Source organism: Benincasa hispida, chromosome 12 (genome assembly GCF_027475165.1).
Source record: "Benincasa hispida cultivar pf3 chromosome 12, pf3_genome.v1.1, whole genome shotgun sequence".
Classification (NCBI taxonomy): Eukaryota; Viridiplantae; Streptophyta; class Magnoliopsida; order Cucurbitales; family Cucurbitaceae; genus Benincasa; species Benincasa hispida.
The window spans coordinates 17694715-17718239 of record NC_143489.1 but is presented as its reverse complement, the minus strand read 5'-3'; the positions used below and the strand labels follow the sequence as shown (position 1 = coordinate 17718239).

The window sequence follows — 23525 nt, the reverse complement described above, 5'->3', positions numbered from 1 at the left end:
AGATTTTGATTCCTTTCAATCTTGTATTCCCACTAGAGTATGTTTACTTTTTAGGAGCAAGTTTGTATTGAAGAAAACAGTTTATTTCTTGTACACGTGGATTAAACATTTTGTCAAAATGCATTGTTTAATGGGTAATAATTGTCTAGATAGAATGTATTTGTTGTTTTTAAACGATTTTGAAACTCTCAAACCTTTAGAATTCCATGTAACGATAGTTTTGACAATTGTTAATCATTGTTTTCTAATTTTCTAATTTGTTTTACTATTTTTACAATTTTAAAAAGTTTTTACTATTTATCCAAATGAAAACTTAAAGTTTGTTATTTATTTAGTCAACCCAATAATATGAACAGTTTGGTTTTAGGTTCAATCCAAAATCAAACTAAACAAAAATTTTCAATTTCTTTATTATTTTAAACAAAAAATTAAGACCTCGTTTGATAACTATTTCATTTTTTGTTTTTTGTTTTTGAAAATTAAATCTATTTTCTCCCAATTTCTTACAACATTTTATATTTTTGTCAAGTACAATAATTGAATTCTTAAACCAAATTCCAAAAACAAAGAACAAGTTTTTTAAAGTTACTTTTTTTAATTTTCAAAATTTGACTTGGTTTTTTAAACTAAAAAATAGATTACTAAGAAAGAAATTTAGTGATAGAAGTAATGTCTCTAGACTTAAAGCCTAAATTTTTCAATTAGATTCAATGTGGTTTTGTCAATTATTTCATTTTGGTCGGTTTTAGTATTCACCCCTAATTGTTTTTTTTTTTTTAATCATCGTTTGATAATTACTATGTTTCAATTTAGGTAGATTATAAAACAAACAAGAATGTTATCAAATAAGTATTAACTATTGAAACGAAATGCAAAAATGTTATAAACAGGTTTGAAATAGTACAGATTATACATTCAAACAGTCGCATCCTTTTCAGATTCCCAAACGATCGTACATTTCATTCAACCCTGACCGTAAATGGAACCATTCTTTTCATTTTCTAAACCTGAAAGGACTCGAACAAATATTTAGAAGGAAGCCTATTTGTATATGAATACCTCATTCAAACTTCAGGGCCAGAAGCAAATAAGCTAATAAGGCCACGAAATACTTGCGCTGAAAGCTGGTGTGCTTCAAGTAGCTCCCCATCCAAATTCCAAACACTTTGATCACCAAATGAAGTGAATGTAAAAGCTGTAGTCTGTGCGCAATGCAGCAGAAATTAGAGAAACAGACCACGAAAGAAACTGGCTTTGATGCTTATACTCCGTCCGTAAACTTTAAAAAGTGTCCAATACATTTTTAAATTTGTGCTAAATGATGATATGACATGTCTGTTGAACAAACATCAGATATAGTCGTTCTTTTTAAAAGCAGTATATCAATTTGCCTAATTGTTGACTTTGTTTTCGTGTTTGTCGATACATTGAAATAAACCAGACAATATTTATCTAATAAACATGTTATGTCATAATCTAGTTATTAACATTGGCAGCAAAAACTACATAAATTATAATTCAAAGTTAAAAACTTAAATTAAACTTTAAAATAAAGGTACTAAATAGACACCGCTGTCAAATAGTTCGAACTACGTTTGTTATTTAACCAGAGTTGAAAAGGAGGATACTGCACTAAACATACCTTGTGATGTTCCACAAACTTGAAATCCATTGGTTTTCCACCTTTTCTGGCCAGCTGGGTAAGGTGCCTATTCATATCCATTTAAAACAAACTAAAGGCTTTCAGGAGAATGAAAAGTCCCCAAACAAAAAACAGAAGGAACTTGACGAATCCAATGGAGACTAATAAATGTGGCAGAAAAAGCTGAAACGACACAATGGATAGAGATTGTTTTACCAAAGATAGAGAGCGTGGTGGCAGTCTCTGATCAATATCAGATGCAGGAAGCCGTCTGAAAGGTGAGCATCAGCCACTAAGCCATCTGGTGCTTTTTCATTACGACAAGAGATTACAGCAGCACCAATACTTAGGAAACGTCCCTTGGATTTCAACCATCTCGTTTCATCCTGACGTGAACGCGAGCCAGTGTGAGAATGCTTTAAGTGTGGCTTTGTGTTACAAATACTACAATTGCGACGACAGAGCACTCTTTTCCCATTTGTATTAGTGTCTTCCGACTTTATATCAACATAGGCTACCTCTGCTTCGTATGAACTGTAAAAAAGTAAAGTTTTATTATAAATGAGAACATGTAAACTAATCAGCATAACATTAAATTATAAGAGGCATACGTATACCCTCAACAAGAAAGTTTCCATGACGCATCAACCAAAAAAAGAAGCCACGGGTTTATTCAGTATGAAATGCAAAAAGCATAAGTTCAATAACCGAGTTCAAAAGAACTTTGGATGTTTTTCAAGTAAATCTGACTGGAGATACCTATGCCTCAAGAACACTCTTGTGCCGGCATAATCATAACGTCTAGGCCCCATCCAGCGTAATTTTTCACTCTCTGTAATGACATCTCCATAAAATCCATAACTGAAAATAAAAAATGCAAAAATTTAGAGGGAAGCTTCCAAAAGCTCAACAAAGTATGTCAACAAGCAGTGGCTGAGAGATTGTGCTTATCAAGAAAGTTGTGCCACCAAACAACCAAATTAATGCTTTCATAGTTCAGAATTGCACGTTGATTCTTAATAGGGAAAAAGTAGAGAAACTTTTGATTATATAAATTGTAGCACAGACAGACAAGAGGTATGACCGTGTCTTTCCCACCAATCAGAATACTAATTATTTCCGAACGTTCGATAAAAGTCGAACCTAAATAATTTCTTAGAGAGAAACTAGACGGAAAAGAGAACTCCTGCGACATGTGCATGAATTAGATAGACCATGATTTTCTTTCAGAATGTATTGCATGCCAACTCAAGTTTCCATTTGAAGATTTGCTACTGCAACTAAAATAAGCCATATGTACATATGCTTCTTTTGAATCAATAAACAGTAGACATATAGCTTGTGTATTGTTCTTGCAAGAAGAAAATACGTTCTTTAAAGCCATTATGATTGCAACCAACTTCCTACACACTGCAAGTCTATGCACACAACAAATCAACTTCCTGGAAGATAACAAACCAGAAGTAAAGATTGGATAGAGTTGCGAAAAAGAAAAACTATTCCAATGAAAGCTTAATTATCATCCTATTTGAAGTATTACGCAACAAAAATGAGAAAGTACCCAGCAAAAGAAGCCGCATAGCGTACATAAGGATCAAAGTTTGATGTTGGAGTCTTTTTCCACCTAACTACTTGAGCAATATCAAGGTGGACTCTTTTACCCAAGACAATTTGCAAGGTTGAAGTAATAGGATCTCGACATCCAGTAGAACTGCAAGGATAGGACAGCCTCAGAACTGATCAAAAAGATGATTAATGATGAATGCAATTGGCTCCAGTAGAAAACAGTAAGTAAAATTTTCTACCACAAGTTGTAATACTTTTACCGTGAATAAATTAAATCTCCCAATTCATTTGTTTTGCAATCTGCTTTGAGTCAACTCAAAAAAAAAAAAAAACAAAAAAAAACAAAAAAAAAACAAAAAAACAAAAAAACAAAAAAACAAAACAAAACAAAACATGGCGTCTAGTTCAGGAACACAAACCAGAAGGTGGTGCCTCAATACCAAGCAAAGGTATAGGGGCATCAGGTTGATAGAGATAGATCTTTCATGACCAGAATATTATAACAAGAAACAAAAATTTTTTATTGACGAATGAGAACCCTAAACCCTAAGTCTTTCCTTCTTCTGCTTCTTCTTCTATTTATTTATTACTTTTTTTTTTCTTTTTTAATTACAAGAAATGGAACTTTTTGTCGAAAAAATGAAAAAAAAAACTAGCTCAAAAGATACGAACTTCAGAAACGAGAGACAAAATAGAACAATAAATCAAAATTATAAAGGAACGACAAAAGCATCCCAAACAAAAAATATATCAAGTAAACTACTAAAGTGTTGAGAAAGAGAACACCGCAGAGAAGTCCTGACACGAGCAGATTCAAAACGAAATGCCAAGGAAAATGTTTGTTACACCGATTGGCAGCTACAATGTAGCATTGCCCGACTGGAGATAGTTCCCAAGGGGGTGCCTAAATTTCAGCTACACGAAGGAAAATTGTTCTACAAGGACAGGTTAGTCTTAACTAAGTCATCTTCTTGTTGCACACTTTCCATGATTTAGTCTTGGGAGGGCACTCAGGGTTCTCAAGAACCTACAAAAGAATCATGAGTCAGCTGTATTGGAAAGGAATGAAATCCAATGTCAAAGCTTATGTGGAGAGCAGTTTGATTTGTCAAAGAAGTAAAACTGAGTTGTTGTCTGCAGTATGGTTGCTCCTTCCTGATCAAATATGGGAAGAAATCTCCATGTACTTTGTGGAAGGTTTGCCTAAATCATTGGGGAGTGATTCAATAATGGTGGTAGTTGATTGACTCAATAAATATGTGCATTTTATTCTTCGCTGTCATCCCTATTCAGGTAAACAAGTGGCAGAGTCCTTCATTAAGGAGGTCATTAGATTATACACAGGGTACCTAAGTCGATTATGTCAGATTGAGACAAAATATTTCTAACTTTTGGAGTGAGTTGTTTTTCGTTCAAGGCACAGTATTGAAAAGAAGCCCGACTTTTCATCCTCAAACCGATGGACAAACAAAGCTAGTGAACCAGTGCTTAGAGACATACCTGCATTGTTTTTGCAACGAGCAACCTAAGGTCCTAAACAATGGAGCACGTGGATCCCTTGGGTTGAATACTAGTATAATACCACCTTCCACATCTCTATTAACACCACCCCTTTCAACATCGACTATGGCCGAAAACCACTTCTTTTGCTTCCTACGAGGAAAAGAAAACATCTAACAATGTGATTGACAACAATTAATGGCTAGGAATGAAGCCTTGGTAGCTCCTTAAGAAAGTGGCAGATCAGAATCAAAGGGAGTTGGTCTTAGAGGTGGGAGATAAGGTGTTTTTGACGCTTAGGCCTTAACCGACAACATTCGTCAGCTAAGAAGAGATGTGAAAAGTTATCTCCCAAGTTTTATGGGCCATAAAAGTTATCAGAACACATTGTGGAAGTGGCATACTGGCTGCAGTTACATTCGAACACCTCAATCCACAATGTTTTTCATGTGTCCCAGTTGGAGAAGTTGGTGGGAAGTAAATATTTAGTCCAAGAGCATCCCCCCGACCTTCCTGACAATTCCGATCTACAAGTGAAGCCTGGATCTGTTTTGTGGGCAAGATGGAACATGGAGTTAGCAATGAATGAATCGTTAGTAAAATGGATGAATCAACCTGCTAGTGAGGCTACTTCGGAACCCATTGACTTTATAAAGGAACATTTTTCTTACTTTCACCTTGAGGACAAGGTGAATCTCGAAACAAGGGGTATTGTGAGACCCCCAATCCTCTATACATATGCTTTGAGGGGTAATAAAGGAAATGCATAAGGGGCAAATGGGTAACCAAACGACAAAAAGGGTTCCATTGCAGGTGAGAACCACTTGGAGGGTTTATGAAAGGTTTTGGGTTTTCATGGTGAGGCAGAGAAAAATTTGGCTGAAGGCTGAAATATTATATAGCAGAGGAATTTCAGCTCTCTCGAAAGTGCTGGAGTATTTCGTGACTGTTTTATCTTTTCTGTTTCCCATTGTTGTTTCTTTGTGTTATTTTGGCTTAGCAACTTTGATATCATTGTAAACTAGTGGTGGAATTCATATTTGAATATATCATCGAAACAGGGATCGTCTTCCCTATTTTTCTCTATCCCTTGTTGGGTTTTACTTGAGTGCAAGTGGAGTAGATACCTAACAGATTGTAGTTACAAGAGTCACTAGAAAGACTACATGATATAGAAGCAAAAATATTCGCTAGAATTTTTAATCTAACTCCTTAAATATTAAAGATTTTCAAACTCGAAGTTGATATTGGACAATTAAATACAAGTTGATGTGGACATGAGTTGCAAGAGAAGAAAAGGTACCACATCACAATAGCATCTGTTGAACCCGCAGGAATGATTCCAAATCTAAACCATGTATCAAATGGTGAAATTTCAGAATCATGATCTGTTGAGTTCCCTGTAAGAAGATTGAAAAGTGTTACAACTCAGTGACATCAGTTGAGGAGCAAAGAACCAGGGGACAGGTGAGGATTGAATATAGCCATTATAATACATTGGCTTCACCTCTAACAGTGTGAAATATTCTAACCTGTGTCCCAAGAACCATCTTTACTCCCTGAATTTTAGATATATCCAATTATACATCAGTGAACTACCTATAACCAAAAAACTAGATAATTAAGGCCTCATTTGGCAATGATTTTGTTTATAGTTTATTGTTTTTAGAAATTAAGCTTATAAAAACTATCTATACCTATATATACTCGCCTTGTTGGTTTTCACTTTCCAAAACACTTTTGGAATCTTAGCCAAATTTAAATAAACCAAGAACAGGTTAGTGAAAAGTGAAAGCTATTTTTCTTTTCTTTTCTTTTTTCTTTCCTTTGTTCTTTCCCTTTTTTAAGATTTAGCTGATTTTGAAAACAATTTTATACAGGTTAGTAAATAAGCATAAATTCTAAAAACAAAAACATTATCAAATGGGCCTATGATTTTCATTTGAAAATAAATGTTTTCCAAAGTACATACGAGAAGTTGAGAGTCCTAATCCACCATATTTAGCACTTGATAGGAGTGGTGCCTGATCTTCACTTCCATTGTCAATTTCAGTTATCGCTTCATTAGGATAGTTACCTTCAGCCTGTGGGAAATCTATGATATCAGAAGGTGTAGGTGGGTAATGTGCCAAATGCCTCGACAAAAGAAAACCATTGAGGATCTCATTGAAGAAACCATCTCCACCCTAGGGAAAAATGCAGCATAAATAAGATAGAGGCACAGACAGAGAGAAACAGAAAGCGCAGGAACTTGCAAAATCTTTCGGAGGAAATATCAGTTATTTAGGTAAAACTGAAATATAAACAATTAAAGCAAAATAAGAATAATTAAATATCAGGTATTTAGCCACAATGTTATGACAACCAAGTTGGAGCACCAACAGGCAAGCTTCTAGGTTTCACATTATGTAATACTCTATGCCTCTAAAAATAGAAAAATAAGCAGTATCATGTTCCCAAACAAAACTAATGATCAAATTCAGCGTTGAATTTAATAAGATGCAAATTCTTTTTACTGGGAAATCAATTATTAATAAGAAAAAACTTCTGGGCCAATGCCACCTTTATAGGAGAAATGGAGGGTTGAAAACGAACAATACTTATGATTGACTAATTGCTCCACAATAATATAGCTTGACATGATTTATCCATCTTGGAGGTAAAAATTAAAAATGCAGAGATCTCTTACTTACAACAGCAACAATACCATCATACATTTTAAGGTCCTTGTTTGCAGTAGATGCCATTACATCAAATGCATGATTTGCCCTTTCGGTCACAATCACCTGAAATCGGGCAATTACTTTCTACCATCAGGAAATGGAAAGATAAGATCAAATTGTGATTGATGCATGTATTTGATAACCATACATACCATCACAGATATTAATGCAAAGTTTTACCTTTGTGTTTATTTTAGCCCGTAAAAATATGGGAGCCACTGCTTCCCAGGTTCTGCTTCCTATCCCTTTCCCACTCCTTGGATTAACAAAAACCTAGTCCGTCAAAAAGAGGTTAAAAAATATATAAAAAAAAAATACAAGGTCACTTATATTAACTAATCAACAGGATTGGATCAAAATTTTGATTTTACAGATCAAATATGAGAAACTGTCATCCCATCCAATTAAAGCAGGATGTGATGATGTCCTGGATCTATCTTATCATTTTCTTGGTAGAAGTAACTAGAACTAGAAGCTCAAAAATTTGTGTAGTCAATACCCGATTACAAACAAAATGGAAATTGGTCTATGGTTACCACAACTTACAAGAAGATTCTTTGGTCTCCCAACTTGAAGGACCAAAGATGCATCAATCTGATTTACCCACATCTGACATGTTTGCTGGTCCTCATGCCCGAATGTAAACTTAGTCAGGACCCACTGAGCAGGCTGAGATTTTGATCTTTGGAAACAATGCACTGTAAATCTATACATCTGTTTCAATGGCAAAAAACAGTAAGCATAAGGTATTAACATTAAAAAATCTAAGGACATGAAGAAATAATAAAAAAACAAGCAATGAAAAACCTCGTATTCATCACATAATATACAGCTTGGAGCAACTGCAAGTTTTGATTTTTGAATTACTCCAAAGTTGTCAAACTCAACAGCATATATATCAGAAAACTTGACCTCTGCTGGAGCTTCAGGAACAAGCTTAATGCCCAAGCAATGTGAGCCCTCCTATCCAATTGAATTGTACAAAAGTAGATATTATATTTGTCATTAGCATCCTATGTCAGTTGTAAGAAAATCACTATCATTCCATTATAAGCCATATTGAACAAACCACTTTGCATATTTTGAGTTCAACAAGGTGGAAACCAAATCATCTACTTTGAGATGATAATTGGTGCCTTGTCCACTAATTATGCACAGATCGACACCACTTTCCATAGTTCACTAAACAAAGATAGCAGAATAAGATAGGCATAGAAGCGCTATAAAAGACAATGGAAATCCCCAAATTAGCTAGACAAGGATAAGTAAAGGGCAATATCTTCAATGGTTGAGGTATTCTGGGTGAAAGATAAAATAAAAGACAGCACAATATCATACCATTATGCAAATATGAAGATACATTGTTTGTTCCCAATACACATAATTTTCACCCAATAAGAGAACTAATGACCCATATGAAGCAAAGGTGAAAAGATGAACGGGGATAAAAAAAAAACAAGAAGGAAAGAAAGAATTCAAGAACGTGGGCCAAATTCAAATTTGGGGATACCCATATAGAGAAGAAGAAATTACAGTTTCAGGGGAGTCAACGGATTCCCAAGACAAGCCATCTGAATTGGAAGTGAGGAGGACCTCGCCGAAGCCATCCAAGAAGAAAATCGATTTCAGAATCAACGTTTGGGGATGATTTGGATGAGTTTCACCTCCCACGGCGGAGCAGCTTTGTTCCCGCTCCATTGAAGAAAAGGGATGAACTTCAAATGGCGCTGATTCTGAAACCCACAAATTGGCTGGTGGTTGGTTGATCAGCCATTTTAGTAAGCAAAAGTCATAAGGCGAACGTTGTGTTTCAGCTGAGAATCAGAGGATGTCAATGGGTCTTGAAAGGATGAAGAAACGACTCAACACGTGTTAGAAAATGTTCATAAATTTGGAGGAAAAATGTTAAAATCCAAATTTAAACTAAAAAAAAAAAAAAAAAAAAAAAATCATATTTTTGGAAACGACTAAACGAGTCAGAACATTGGATGGCTTCGTCGCTTGGAAGACGGATTAAGATTTTTCCATTTTTTCCTCTTTTGGATAAATTATATTTGTAGTCCCTTCGTGTCAAATTAGCCTCTAAATTTTATAATTAAATAAACAACTTTTGGATTTTTAAGAAATGATCTATTTCAGTTCGTCAATTAATAGGAAGCGTTAAACCCAGAAGTTTAAGAAATGATTTTAAATTTTGTGATTTGAAATCTAAAAAATGATTTTAAATTAATTATTTTATTTGAAACCAAAAAGATTTGAAATAAATGTATTTAAAATTTTGTATTTTAATAGTACATAAATAACTAATTTACTAATATAGGCTTTTAACTTTGTTGTGTTAATTGAAAACTATAATTTGACAAGGTTAACTGAGGTCCCGTTTGATAACCATTTGCTTTTAGTTTTTATTTTTTAAAATTAAGTCTATTTCATCAACATTTCTTACAATGATTTGTATTTTGTTAAGTATAATTGTTGAATATTTAACCAAATTCCAAAACAAAAATAACTTTTTGAAAGCTATTTTTTTAGTTCTCAAAATTTGGTTTGATTTTTTAAATTATTGGCAAAAAGTAGATAACAAAAAAAGAAATTTGGAGATAGAACTCGTGTTCATTTTCAAAAACAAAAAACAAAAAAATAAAATGGTTTCCAAACGGGGTCTGAATAATTTATTTTAAATCTTATGAAATCCTACAAAATTCGAGCATTCTAGTCTGGAAAGCTTTTTAATTAAAATGGGATTTGAAATCATTTCAGATTTTAAAATCATTTCATTTCCTTTAATACTAAACAATGCAATTCATTTAAAATCCATTATGAATTGAAATCCCTCAAAATCATGAGTTCCAAACTGACCATGTTGATAATTAATGGTTTTTGTTAATTAATGGACTAAAATCAAGCATTTTCTACACGTTAGAAACTTGTTTATTTGATTTTAAAACTTAAGGACTAATTGGCCACAAAACTTCAAATTTTAAGGACTAAAGTATAATTTATTATTTTCTTTTTCTTTCTTAAATTGTTGGGTGGTTAGATTATGAAATTAATCCATTTTGTCTAGATATTGTTATTATTTTGAGAGTTCCAATTTTAGACTTTTAGGGGCCATTTGGTTCAATATTTTAAAGATGTCCGAGAATTAAGTATGTCTGGAATAAAAATCCTGGAAATAAGATTGTTGAGAAACAAAGATGACTATGTTTGGTTATAGATGGGAATGTTATCAAAATTTTATGATAACAAATTAACTTTGTATTTTATATAAAATTAATCATGGATATCTCTATAAAATTTTGATAGATTAATTGATAAACAATAGATTCAATTCAAGGTTTTATGCAAAATCAATTATTTAACTATCAGATAATAATATTAATTAAATTATTAATTAAAAATATTTGTAAATTTGAGTAATTTATAATTAAAATTACTTGATTACATAATCTGATGTATCAATCTGAATTTATATAAATATGATGTATTAATTAATAAACAATCAAAATCAATTTAAAAATAAATATAACATTTTTTTTTAGAATAGGTGATATTATTATACAACAACAAGGATGATCCCACAGCCCGGGATTAAGGCATGAAAGCAACAAAGCACAAGCAAAGACATGGCATCAAAACCAAAAACTTGCAAACCACCAGGAAGAAAGGTAGAGAAAAAACCCAAAACCCCGCAAACTAGAGACTACAGCAAAACAAAGAACAACGTGAAGATCAAAAGGAAAAAAACATCCGTACACACTAGATAAGACCAAGAAGGTCAACCCGCTAGGAAGTAGCACAAACACGAACCATAGAGACCATAAGGTGAACGAAAACAGACACCGACCTCAGTCGACTTCCATGCAGCCACCGATTACGCTTCTGCCAGATGTAGTATATGGACGCACACCAGAAAATACGTAACAGCTTACTACGCACCCCCTTACCCAACCCCACTCGGCACAACCAACTTAACTCTACATCCTAACCAGCCACCCGATGCGTCGAACCCAACTGACGCAACACACTAGACCACACCTCTCTCCCAAACCCATACTAAAAAAAAAATGATCCCGTGACTCCACACCTCCCCCACACAGAAGACACCCCCTTGATAACACACCACAACTCCTCAACCAATCCCGCGTACCCAACTTGTCCTTCACTGCTAACCATGCACAGAAAAAGTGACGCGGAATACCAAGCCCACAAAATACTAGCCCAAGACACCCTAAGACGACGAGGACGTATACTCTCTCAAGCACTAGCAATAGAAAACCGACCACTAGCATCCGACACCCAAACCCAATAATCTTCACCCCTCACCCTAGGCCCCACTGCCTGGATAAAACCCTAGATCTCAAGCAGCTCCCAAGACATTGTTGGCCACCTTTAACCTCCTTCACCATCTAAGAACTCCGACAACTGCGCTTCCAAACTACTCCTTGCATCATGAACCACCGTAGACCCGTATGAATCTAAAATCGCGCCCCCCGACAGCCAAGGATCCTACCAAACTGATGGAAAAGTAGGCATGCGCAACGAAATTAAGGATCAATTTTACTCTAATCACATAAATTAAACATACAACCCTAAATTAATTAATTAGGGTTTTTTTAGAAACATTACCTTTGAAACTCCCGAAACTTGTCTATCTCTACTCGAACATGAACCGAACAACCACTAGAGCTGACCTACTATCCTCTGGACTCAGAACCAGGTTGTGGGATCCGATGGATGAAGAACCCGAGAGAGAGAAAAAGAGATGGAGATGGTAGAGTGAAAATTTGGTTAGGTTTGGATTTTTTCAGCCCAATTTTTAAAAACTAATTTTTCAAAATTTCCAAAAGTTTTTAATCCAAAATGATAAACCCATATTTATAGAAAAGGGCCATGTAAAATTACATGAAATAACTTCATAAAAACCCAACACCTAGAATCCATTATCTAAGTGGGTTTAATGTCTTCACTATAAGCCAACACCTAGCTCATTATTTTGTTAGTGGAATTATCCAACAAAAGTTTGGATTTTTCCACTAACTTTAGTCAAAGGGCAAAATAGTCATTTGATTAAAGTCAAAATTTGACCGAAAAGTCAACATTTTGACTTTTTATGTTTTTTTCCGTGTTGACTAATTTTGACCTCCCGAGCATGAATCTGCATTCATTTTCTCAAAATTCAAATCACATTTGAATATAAGGTCGGTCAAAGTTTGACTTTTCAAAGTCAAAAGTCACTCTTTGACTTTTTACATCTTTGATCATTTCCATTATTTCCGAGCTTCCAAATATGAATGTATTCATATTCTTGATATTTAAATCACATTTAAATATTAAAGTTGTATCTCTAAACTAAAAAACGACCACTATATCACATATACTTGTCGATTACTCTCTCTTCACCTAATTCGAACATTTCAAATTATTCTATCATACCATTCTAAGTTTATTCCATATGAGTTAGTAGGGGAACCTAATGGACCTATAGATCATGGGCTCCAACGATCCGAGATTAGCTGGCTAAACTCTTTAGATGGAGCTAATCAACATTCGTTAACTCACAAGTCATTCCATTATAGTCCCGTAGTTGCACTCCCATCACTATAGATATATTTGTGTCCATATGATATAACCATGATTAGTAAGCTAATCCTTCATAGATTGTTTGTAATCTCGATTGGGTCATAAAAACCGTTTTACCCCCGAGACTACATCTTATTCTTTAAGTTCCACTGATCCTCTAATGAACAATTGGTTTAAGGTCCAACCTATAAACCGAACCCCTCTCGGGCCAATGAGAGGGTGAGACCCTTCATTCAAGACCTGGATTCAGTACTAAAGGGAACAACCTATCTACTATCCCTATAACGAGTAGGAGTGAATTCCGTCTTGCACCCTATGTTCCTAGCTATCCACCTGATCTTACCCCTGAAATGGGAGGCTTATTGGACCAGCGATAATGAGCTGCCCTCACCTATGCAAATCTAAGGTTAATTTCGAGTGAACAGGAGTTCATAGTTAGCTCAGGATTAAGATTAAGTTTCCTAGGTCATCAATTAACGAAATAGTCAGTTTTATACATTAAACGACATTTAGAACATAAAAAGTGACTATTTCATGGTTCAGTCTTATGTAAACTCTTTACATAGGATACCCCCATTTTCATGTTTCCACATGAACGGTTTAGGATCACATCGTTTGTACTAACTACAAAAATGGGCCGCATCCATAGTGTCCCTAAAATAAGACACCCAACCTTATGCATATACTATAGACCATTTTGGCTATATATATTTGAACTTGATCCATATTTATGTCACTACATAAAGTTCAAACTAAACTTAATAGCCTCAGAATCTCAGTTTATTGAATTCATGAATATACAATTTAAATTTACTAAAGATTTTCAATAACATCTTTATTGAACAAGAATATGATATTAAAAACTACGAGTTTTAGGACATAAAATCCAACAAAAACAAAACAAGACCGTCCATCGCTAATCATCAAACGAACCAGATGCTTGAATCTATCTCTACTTTGCAAGATAGCCCTCAAGCACCAAAACCTCCCAACCTCACTCAGAACAGCCCACAACGACCACCCACGCAAAACATACGCCTCCACCCATGCCACCCAAAATGACCCCGATTTAATTAAGAGAAGCTAGAACAACTTCATAATAGTTCTTTACCGTTTATTAATGCATCAATTCTTTACCGTTTATTATATAATTAATTAATTTATTTATAATTATGGAATAGTTGAATTCAAATATTATAATTTAAAATTTAATATAATTTTCTAAACTATAAATTTAATATTCATATGTTAATGAATTTTAATAATATAAAATAAAAGAATAAATTCATGTATTAAAAGAAAAGAGAGTGTACATCAAGAAAACCCACACTTTTAAATATGTATCATTCATGAGTATAAGAAATGCATGGGAATAGCTTATTCTCATGCCTAAAGCTTCAAAACTTATACCAAACAAGAGGATACCTTACCCATTCCCACCCTTATTCACATCACAATTTGCTCGATCTAAATGCCCTCTTATATTTTTTTTAGTTCAACAATCAACAAGTCGAGATTAGAAGATTTGAACCTTTGATCTATTTTACCTATCATATAATTAGATCAACTATTAGTTAGATTGTTATAATTTGATTAAATTTATTAATCATTTTTCCATACTCAAGTAGTACCATTTGAAAAACAGACACCATGGTATGCAAATTAAAAACTATTTTTAGGTTGAATTGCAAGTTTAGCCTATAAATCTTTTATAGTTGTTTTTTAGTTAATGAAAAATTTAAAAAGAGTCTCATAAGTCTCAAATTTAATTTTGTTTCCATTAGACGTCTGGATCGTGTTATATATTTTAACTAGTAAAATTACGTTGAAGTTTCACATAAGGCTAGAAATTCAAACTTTTTTTTCTTTCGAGAAAGGATTCAACAAACAACCACCTAGAGAATTACATCAATAGAAATTAACGAAACAAACCAATTCAGGTGGGGGAAAAAGAAAAGAGGAAGCTTGCTTATCCAAAGCCCTTCTCGTAAGAGAATGTGCCAAATAGTTATGCTCGTGCTTCGTATGGGAAAAAGAAATTGATCTCAAAATAAATGCTGACGATTTAATCTCCTCAATGAAAAAAGATATCTTAGAATAATTAGTAGACTTATCATTGAGGAGGTGAATCATCTCAAGACAATCTAACTTGATCGTAATATTTGAAGTAGATGTGGATAGGACGCTTTCCAGAACGTCATGAGTGGCCATAACTTCCAAGACCTTAATCTCCATGGGTGTTGTGCGGCCTCTTTAATTGTTGAGTCTGGAGAATGAAGACTTGATTCATAACAATTTTATTCCCTTAAATGTGGAAGCTATTCTTCAGATTCTGCTACCGAGGCGATAACACGACAATGAGATCTATTTGGGATTTGGAGACAAAGGGAGTATTTTTCTCTTAAATTTGCTTACTATTTAGGTCATGAAATGGCTAGTTTATATGATGCTAGACCTTCAAATGGAAGGTTTTCTAATCAATGCTAGAAAGCCTTTTGAAAGGCTAAGGTCCTCCCTGAGGCTAAAATTTATTGTTGGAAGATTATCCATCATTTTATTCCTTTCAAGTGTAATTTGTCTCAGACTCTACTGATCTTTGGTATGTGTAGGCCGAATCCTGAAACTTCCTCTCACCTTATTTGAAAATGTCAAGTAACCAAAGACATTTGGTCTCGTTTCCTTAACATTAATCTGGACATTTTTGTGATGACAGGACTAGTTGGAGCAATATGAATTTTTGGTTTTGGATTCTAGCGAGGAGTTCCCCTTAGGAGCTAGTAAAGATGGTGATTATTGCATGTCAAATCTTGGAGGCTAGAAACAAGCTTGTGTTTCAAAGAAGTCCGACTGATATAGACTACATTTGTGCATCGATTGCTATGTACCTAGTTGAGGAGTCATCTGTTCATGTGGAGCGTAATGGAAAAGCTATTTCAATAAAGGCAGGATTTTACCAGTTGTCTCTCCCCTTTGAAGAACGGGTGGAAACTCGACCCTGATGCTGCTTAGAATCCTTGAGAAAAAGTTGGAGGTATGGGTTAGATGCTTTGAAACTATCTAAATCGTGTTCGTCTTGTCAGTTAGAAATTCAAACTTAAAACTAATAATGTTGTAATATAGTTAACCATTGACGTTACATTATTTAGATTTATATATTGTTTTGGTCCATGTAACTTTAGTTCATATTGATCATTACACTTTAAGCTTTTGATTATTTTAGTTATTGTACTTTTGAAACGTCAATTTTGGTCACTGAACTTTTAATATAGTGACTATTTTGGTTCACTCATTCACTTTTCCCTTATTTATCTCCATCAAAATTTTAGCATGATACTTAATTCATTAAATTTCTTAAAACTAACAATAATTTTGTATTAAATGGTTTTTGGTGTTACAATTTTTACAAATAGAGATCAAAGTGGTTATTTTTAAAAGTATGTGACTAAAATAATATTTAAGATTATTATTTATATAAAAGTAGATCTATTTTCTATTATCAAAAGAGAGTCATAATAAATATACACACAATACACACATCGTGCCAAAGTAGAGAAATAATTTGACTAGATTAGTTATGTGGTCTCTTAGTTTTCATGAATAAGTTTAAATAGTTCATGTACTAATTAAACCAATAAATAACAAGGATAGGTGGAAAAGAAATATATATTCTTAAATTGTTCCCTCCCTACTTTTTCTCCCACTTCTCTTCTTCTCTCTTTTGTTCTCTCTCCTTCCTCTCCATCATCTCTCTTTCTTTATATTTTTCAGCCAAATTCAAGTTGGGTGAGTTTAAATTATTAAATATATAATTAATAAGCATATTTGAGATTAAAAAAAAATGGTGGAACAATACTCTAAAAATATATATATAGTTGTAGCATAACTCAATCCGATATAAAACTTATACTATCAACTTTGATTTCCCCACTCTACATATGATAATATATATATATAAAAAGTAAAATCTTACCCATACAAAAGGGAGAAAAAGAAAGAGACTTGATGCTTTTTTAAAAAACCCATAATCGGATCTCCATTAATTCCTTTTAATAATTTTGTTTGAGAAATTACCTTTTAATTTTAGTTGGTAACATTACAAATTTGTTTACTTTTATCTTTCCATAATATAATATAACCTCCTTCATATGGGAAAAAAATTGATCTCAAAACAAACACGGACTACTTAACCTCCTTAAAAATAACCCAACCATTAATATATCCTCCTTAAAACAAAAAATTCATAGATCAAGCTAAAGATGCCTGTTGGGTTACAAGATAAGAAATATCCTTTAAATACAACTGAAATAACCAGTTAGGAGGTTTCCTGAATCCACAAAAAAGTAGACTTGGACAAACTCTTCTGAGCTAGACAGTGAGCGGTACTATTACCATTCACGAGAAATGTGGATTAACACCACCTCATTGAAAACATGAAATGAAAAATAACGACGACGTAAATAGATATCTCACAATGCATTTCAAGAGTACCTTTTCAACAAGTGAACAACAAAAGAAGAGTCAGAATAAACCTTAATCCTCTTAAAAACATACCTTTCAGCCAACTGTATACCTTCAGAAACAGCTATAGCTTCACCACAAATCAGAGACAAAAACATGTTATGGAGAAACTATGCATGGCTGCAAAAAGATTCATAGTTGATAAACCAATAACCATGTTTTGATCCAAAAGCTTAAGCTGATAGGTGAACTAGGCCTAACGAGCAACTAGTAGAACCTGTTTTGGTATCATACTAAATCATCGTCGATGATTTAACAAACTTCATGGCATGTGACCTCCACATTGGGGCAACAGGAAGCATCCCCAATTGAATCATCCAACTAACATGAACAAAATAGAGCTCCCGAAGGACTATCCCTCCAAGAGAAGACATGGACCCAATCACCTTATTGGAACGGTGGGATTATGAATACTCTTCTTAAACTTTTATTCCTAATTCCTATCTCCCAAATAGACCATTGCATCGACACAACTCATTTAAAGACAAGAAATTAAAAATATCTAACCATTTATCCTCACACACTTGTTTCTTAGTGAACATCTTCCAAGAATAAGGACATAAAACCTTCCAAAACACTTTAGCCCTAACACACTAAATAATAACATGCTCAATCGTGGACAAACTTAACTTCTTTCAGTCCTCAAGCAACTCTTCAAGATCTTTAGCCGAATCCACTAAAGATGAAGAAAAACACAGACACATAACTAGCTAGAGATACAAAAAGCTAATTCCGGCACCAACCACTCGTTTCCCAAAAACAAGAGAGAAAACGTGGAAATGACACAATCTCCAAATTCTTTTTTTCTAATAGAGAATTTGGAGATAAGTGATGAGAACAAATTCACTCAGATAGATTTTGCTATATGACATGAATATCCAATAATCCCATAGTTTTAAATTACAAATCTCCTAGATGGTGGAGTTCATGTGGTATTTTCTTATCATGGATGTAATTTCTTGTTCCAACAAAGCATGGGAAAGACTTCTAAACAAGTAAGTATCAAGATGACTCTAAAAATAGAATTCTCCAAAAATGAAGTTAAGTTTCAAACCTTTGAATGTCAGTACATACGTACCATAGCTTTAAATTACAATGCTCCCCATGAAATTATGCTCACGTGGTGTTTGCCTTGTTATAGATGTAAGTTCTTGCAGAACACAGGAAGGCAGCCAACCCAATAGCACTAAGCCCAACAAGCAACCAGTAGAAGTAATCAAGATGAGCTTTGTTGAGATTGCTGTCAAGCCAGCTTTGTTTGCCATCCCCACTGGTTAATTTTTCAATGACAGAGATGAGAAAGCTGCTTAAAAAGTTGCCAATGCCAAAAATACTCAAGTACAAGGAGAGACCAATGCTTCTTAATCCACTCGGAACCTGGTCATAGAAAAACTCCTGCAAGCCAACCATGGTGAAAGCATCGGCAACTCCAAATAATACATATTGAGGAACCAGCCACCATATACTCAAAGGAACAGTCGCCTTCGGCAGGTCAACCAAACCATATTCTTGAGCTGTTTTGAGCCTTTTTATCTCCACTAATGCAGCAATGACCATGGAAATAACAGATAATAGCATCCCAAATCCAATTCTTTGTAGCATTGTAATTCCAGAAGGCTTCCCAGTGAAATTTCTTGCAATTGGAATGAGTATACGATCGTATATCGGGAGGGAAGTGACAATGGCCACACTGATAAAAGATTGAAGTGAAGCAGCTGGTACTTTAAATCCAAGAATTAATGATCTGTCCATGGTGACTCCTTGTTTTGTAAAGAAAGTTGATGACTGAGAGAATACAACAGCATATGCTAAGCATGTCAGCCATATCGGAACAAGCCTCAGTACTGCTTTTGCTTCCTCAACTTCACTGATGCTACATACGTGACTGTCTTCCTTCGAACTATCAGGTACAATCAAAGCTTTGTTGAGAAACCTAAGAAATTATAGAATCCAGTAAGGAAAATGGTTACAATAATACATACAAATTAAAATGGATTCTAAGGCAATTACATATTATATCCACCTCAGGACTACATTTCTGACGAGAACAGATATAATCTAATGGTAACAAACAAAGCATACGTTTTACCCTTCTTTTAGACCTCTGATTTACCTGAATTGTTTAGAGTTATGATGCGGTAAAAGGCCACGGATTTCCTCTTCACGAGCTATTTCTGAAGAATTTACTCGCCAATTTCTTACAGCAATGATAAACACCCGTCCAATTCTTACAAATGGGTTTTCCTCATCTCCTCTGCTACTGAACCTGTATGTCCTAGTTCCAAGCAAGAAGATTACAAGTGCAAAAACCATAGCAATACAAGGAATTCCAAACCCAAGACTCCAGCTGAGGTTATCTTGCACATAGCTCAAGATACAAACAGTTGGAAAAGTGGCCAATGATATACCGAAGTACCACCAATTGAAGAAAGAGCTTTTAGCTTTGCTCTCTTTTGGATGTTGTCCATCAAATTGGTCAGCTCCAAAAGCTTGGACGCAAGGCTTGTGTCCCCCTTGAGACAATGCCACCAAATATAAGGAGAAGAAAAACAATATTACTCGGACAAGATTTGGGGAACATGGTAGGGATTTGTCAGTCTGTTGGCAGGCAGAAATGCTGGGAGAAGGTAACATTGCAGACATGGTCAACAACCCAAGGCCCTAAATTCCAGAGACAACAAAAGGAAAAATAATCCTGAATCACCATATCCCTAGACATGCATAGTCTTGTAAAATTTTATAGCTGAGAATGGAAAAAGAAAAGCAAACAAAATAAGAGAATAAGGTAGTGGAGGAACCAGAATGTAGAGGGCAGAGGAAAGAACAATAGTACGGTATCGTCCAAGGAAGGAATCAGCCAGAAAGGCGCCGAGTAAAGGTAGCAAGGAGGCGGTACCAGACCAGGCATTGACATTTTTAGCTGCAGTGGCCGTTGACTGCTGGAGCTGGTCCGTCAAGAAGTTAATCAAGTTGGAGGAAACTCCATAGTAGGCAAATCTTTCGGCAACCTCCACTCCTGATCACGATTAGAGAGGATACAAAAATTGGATAGGGAAAAAGAAGAAAGAGGATAAAGAGAAGGGGCTAATGATGATTTACCTATAATGAGGGCGGCGGATCTCCAGCCGCCAGAATTGGATCTGCAGACTGGGTGGCCATTGTAATCAACTGCGCCCTCCACCGTCTCATCCAATAGAAGCGCTTCCATTATTATTTATAAAGGCTTGCAAGTAAGAATCTTACTAAATGAACTTTGAACACTCCTCGTGGCTAGCACTTAAAAATCTCATATAATTGCATTAGCAAAACCATTTCCTCCAATCTCTATCATTGCATCAATCGCATCATCAGACCATTCATCCAATGTTATTGGCAAAACCTAAATCGATAATGAGCTCAGGAATTTCTATAGCTATCACAAGACAGAACAAAAAATGTATCGTTCTACGGTATCTCTTGGCCTAACAAAAGGTCCAAAAATGCAAACAGAGACTTTCCAGAGGTTAAAGAATGATCTAACATACTTTAGTCGAGATTGAAAGGGTTTAAATATAACTTTACCATCCAAATCTTACCAAATTGACATGAATTGCTGCTGGAAGGTGTTTGAATTGGTATGAAACTTCTCCGAATCTACTGAAAGACGCCAAACAGCATAAAATGTAGTCTGGTTGGTTATCGAATAAGTTCGATTTCTACGTTCTGTCCTCTTCAAGTTTTTGACAAACTGATTCGAGACCAAAAGTGGTGTGGATCACAGCCGAAAGTCGATAATCAGCCAAGAAAAGCCTCGCCGTTGCAGTTCAGGGGTGAAAGCCGCCGGCTTCTGTCGTCACTGTTGTGAGCTCGTGTAGCACCGCCGCCCTTGAGCCTAGCTGAAAGGCAATGCGCCGGAGAAGAAATCGGCAGGGGCGGCGGCTGGAAGAGAGCACGGTGAATGGGAGCGGCGGCTGGTGCACGGAAAAGAGAGGGACGGAGAGAGTAAGAGATCAGAAGTGGATGATCATGGTCACGGATCTCTCCAAAATATTTCAAATTAAAAAAATGAAACAATAATTCAGACGTTGCCCAATTGATTTTTTATTTTATTTTATTTTATTTTTATGATTTTGTCACGTTTGAATTTATTAGAAAAAAAATTGTTTTTTAATAAATTATTTTCATTTATAAATTCTTTTAATAAAAATTATTAAAATAATTTTGAAAGTAAAAAATTAAGAACTGATTAGGATTGATTTTTTAAGTATTTATAAATATTTTTTTATACTTATTACCACTTATTTAAATATTCAGAGAATCAATCCAAACACACCCTAAATCTAATAAATAACTTATTCTAAAATTAGAGAATTTATAATTAAACAAACGCACCCTCCTTCAAAGATAAATATGTGTGTTTGGATCTGGGTGATAATTTTAATTTTATTTTTAAAACTATTTTTTAATTCTACCATACAAATCTTGAAAAACATTTCTATGTTATTTGTGTCTAGATTTTAAAATATAAAATTATATTTACATAAATGTTTAGAAATATATAATTTCATATGATATATTCAAAAATTTAAAGAATGTATTATATTAAAATAGTAATCATAAAGAAAAATTAACATAAAACATGTTCATAATTAGTTAATATCCAAAATTAAAGTAAAAATTTTATCCAACATTTGGATTCAAGAAAGTTTAAGAAATGATTTTAAATCCTGTGATTTGAAATTTAGTTACTTTGTTTGGAACGGAAAATATTTAAAATGAATGTATTTAAAATTTTGTGTTTGGACGGTAACGAAAAAAGAAAAGAAAATTATGAATTTACTAATATAGGCTTTTAATTATAATGTTTTAATTGAAAATTAGAATTTGACAAGGTTAATCAATGTCTCGTTCGATGCCTATTTTATTTTTTGTTTTTGTTTTTAAATTTAAGCATATGGACACTACTTTTACCTCCAAGTTTCATTATTTGTTATCTACTTCTCACCAATAATTTAAAAAATACGCCAAAATTTGAGAACTAAGAAAAGTAGTTTCAAAAGGTTGTTTTTGTTTTTGGAACTTGACTAACAATTCAATCATTATACTAAGAAATGTGGATGAAATATATTTAATTTTTAAAAATAAAAACAAAAACCAAATAGTTACGCCTAAGTAATTTACTTTCAAATCCTTTGAAATCCTGCAAAATTCGAACATTTTAGTCATGAAAGTTTTTAAAGTAAAACAGGATTTGAAATCACTTTGAGTTTTAAAATCATTTCATTTCTTACAACACTAAAACAATGGAATTCATTTGAAATCCATTAGGAACTGAAATCCCTCAAATCATGAGGTTCTAACCGTTTATTGACCATGTTTTTTTCTTTTTCTTTTTTATTTTCTGACGTTTTTAGTGTGCGAAAATCATCCGAAAATCAAATGAAATTCCATAATTTTTGCATTTTCTTCTTTCTTTTCTTAATTCCAAATGTGTTAAGTACTAAAAGGATTATTGTATGTCAAGCATATCATTTTCACTCGTTTTTTTAAATATATTTTTTATCACTTAATATACGATAAATGGGAACCACACATATTTTTTTTTTTTTTTTTTTTTTTTTTTTTTGGAGGTGGAGGGGAGGGGAGACAAAGAAGGGAAGGTTTTGGCATACCTATAAAGAAAATAAATCAAATTCTATTAATCAAATTCATAGATGGATGACATTTAACAATTGTCATAACTTTTCTAAATTAAAAAGTCTCCATCTTTTCTCGCAAAAATGCACTTTTTTTTAATAAAAAATATTTGAATTAATTGTTTATATTTTATGACTGTCAATCATAATCAATTTGAATTAATTGTTTATATTTTATGACTGTCAATCATAAACATAAATCGGTGAAAAAATTCTGATAAATTTTCAAGAATACGAAAAAATATATGTTTTCCCCAGTGTTCGAAATATCAATGTTGATAAAAATATGAAGGTCTTGATTTTATGAAAATATTGATA

General features: G+C 33.8%; 2 protein-coding genes across 5 annotated transcripts; both read right to left on the bottom strand.

The window, feature by feature from the left end:
• Nucleotides 1-836: 836 nt before the first annotated feature.
• ACD5 (Diacylglycerol kinase family protein) lies at nucleotides 837-9457 on the bottom strand. 3 transcript variants are annotated; one of them, XM_039021206.2, is made up of 13 exons: nucleotides 8965-9324; nucleotides 8239-8394; nucleotides 7978-8145; nucleotides 7612-7704; nucleotides 7402-7494; nucleotides 6681-6894; nucleotides 6241-6267; nucleotides 6012-6108; nucleotides 3204-3353; nucleotides 2402-2503; nucleotides 1859-2176; nucleotides 1643-1709; nucleotides 837-1202 (listed from the first exon to the last, which is right to left on the bottom strand). In XM_039021206.2, the coding sequence occupies exons 1-13, from the start codon at nucleotides 9127-9129 to the stop codon at nucleotides 1065-1067; spliced, it is 1788 nt and encodes a 595-aa protein (XP_038877134.1). In that variant the 5' UTR covers nucleotides 9130-9324; the 3' UTR covers nucleotides 837-1064. The 3 variants fall into 3 exon arrangements, with proteins under 3 accessions (XP_038877134.1, XP_038877138.1, XP_038877137.1); XM_039021210.2 differs by lacking the exon at nucleotides 6241-6267 and having other exon boundaries at nucleotides 6786-6894; nucleotides 8965-9457; XM_039021209.2 differs by lacking the exon at nucleotides 6241-6267 and having other exon boundaries at nucleotides 8965-9374.
• Nucleotides 9458-18364: 8907 nt separating this feature from the next.
• On the bottom strand, nucleotides 18365-21595 carry LOC120069435 (protein NRT1/ PTR FAMILY 5.10). 2 transcript variants are annotated; one of them, XM_039021185.2, is made up of 5 exons: nucleotides 21108-21595; nucleotides 20632-20911; nucleotides 20331-20548; nucleotides 19646-20193; nucleotides 18365-19465 (listed from the first exon to the last, which is right to left on the bottom strand). In XM_039021185.2, exons 2-5 carry the CDS (start codon nucleotides 20738-20740, stop codon nucleotides 18649-18651), a joined length of 1692 nt encoding a protein of 563 aa, XP_038877113.1. In that variant the 5' UTR covers nucleotides 20741-20911; nucleotides 21108-21595; the 3' UTR covers nucleotides 18365-18648. The 2 variants fall into 2 exon arrangements, with proteins under 2 accessions (XP_038877113.1, XP_038877115.1); XM_039021187.2 differs by having other exon boundaries at nucleotides 20632-20856.
• Between the last annotated feature and the right edge of the window lie 1930 nt (nucleotides 21596-23525).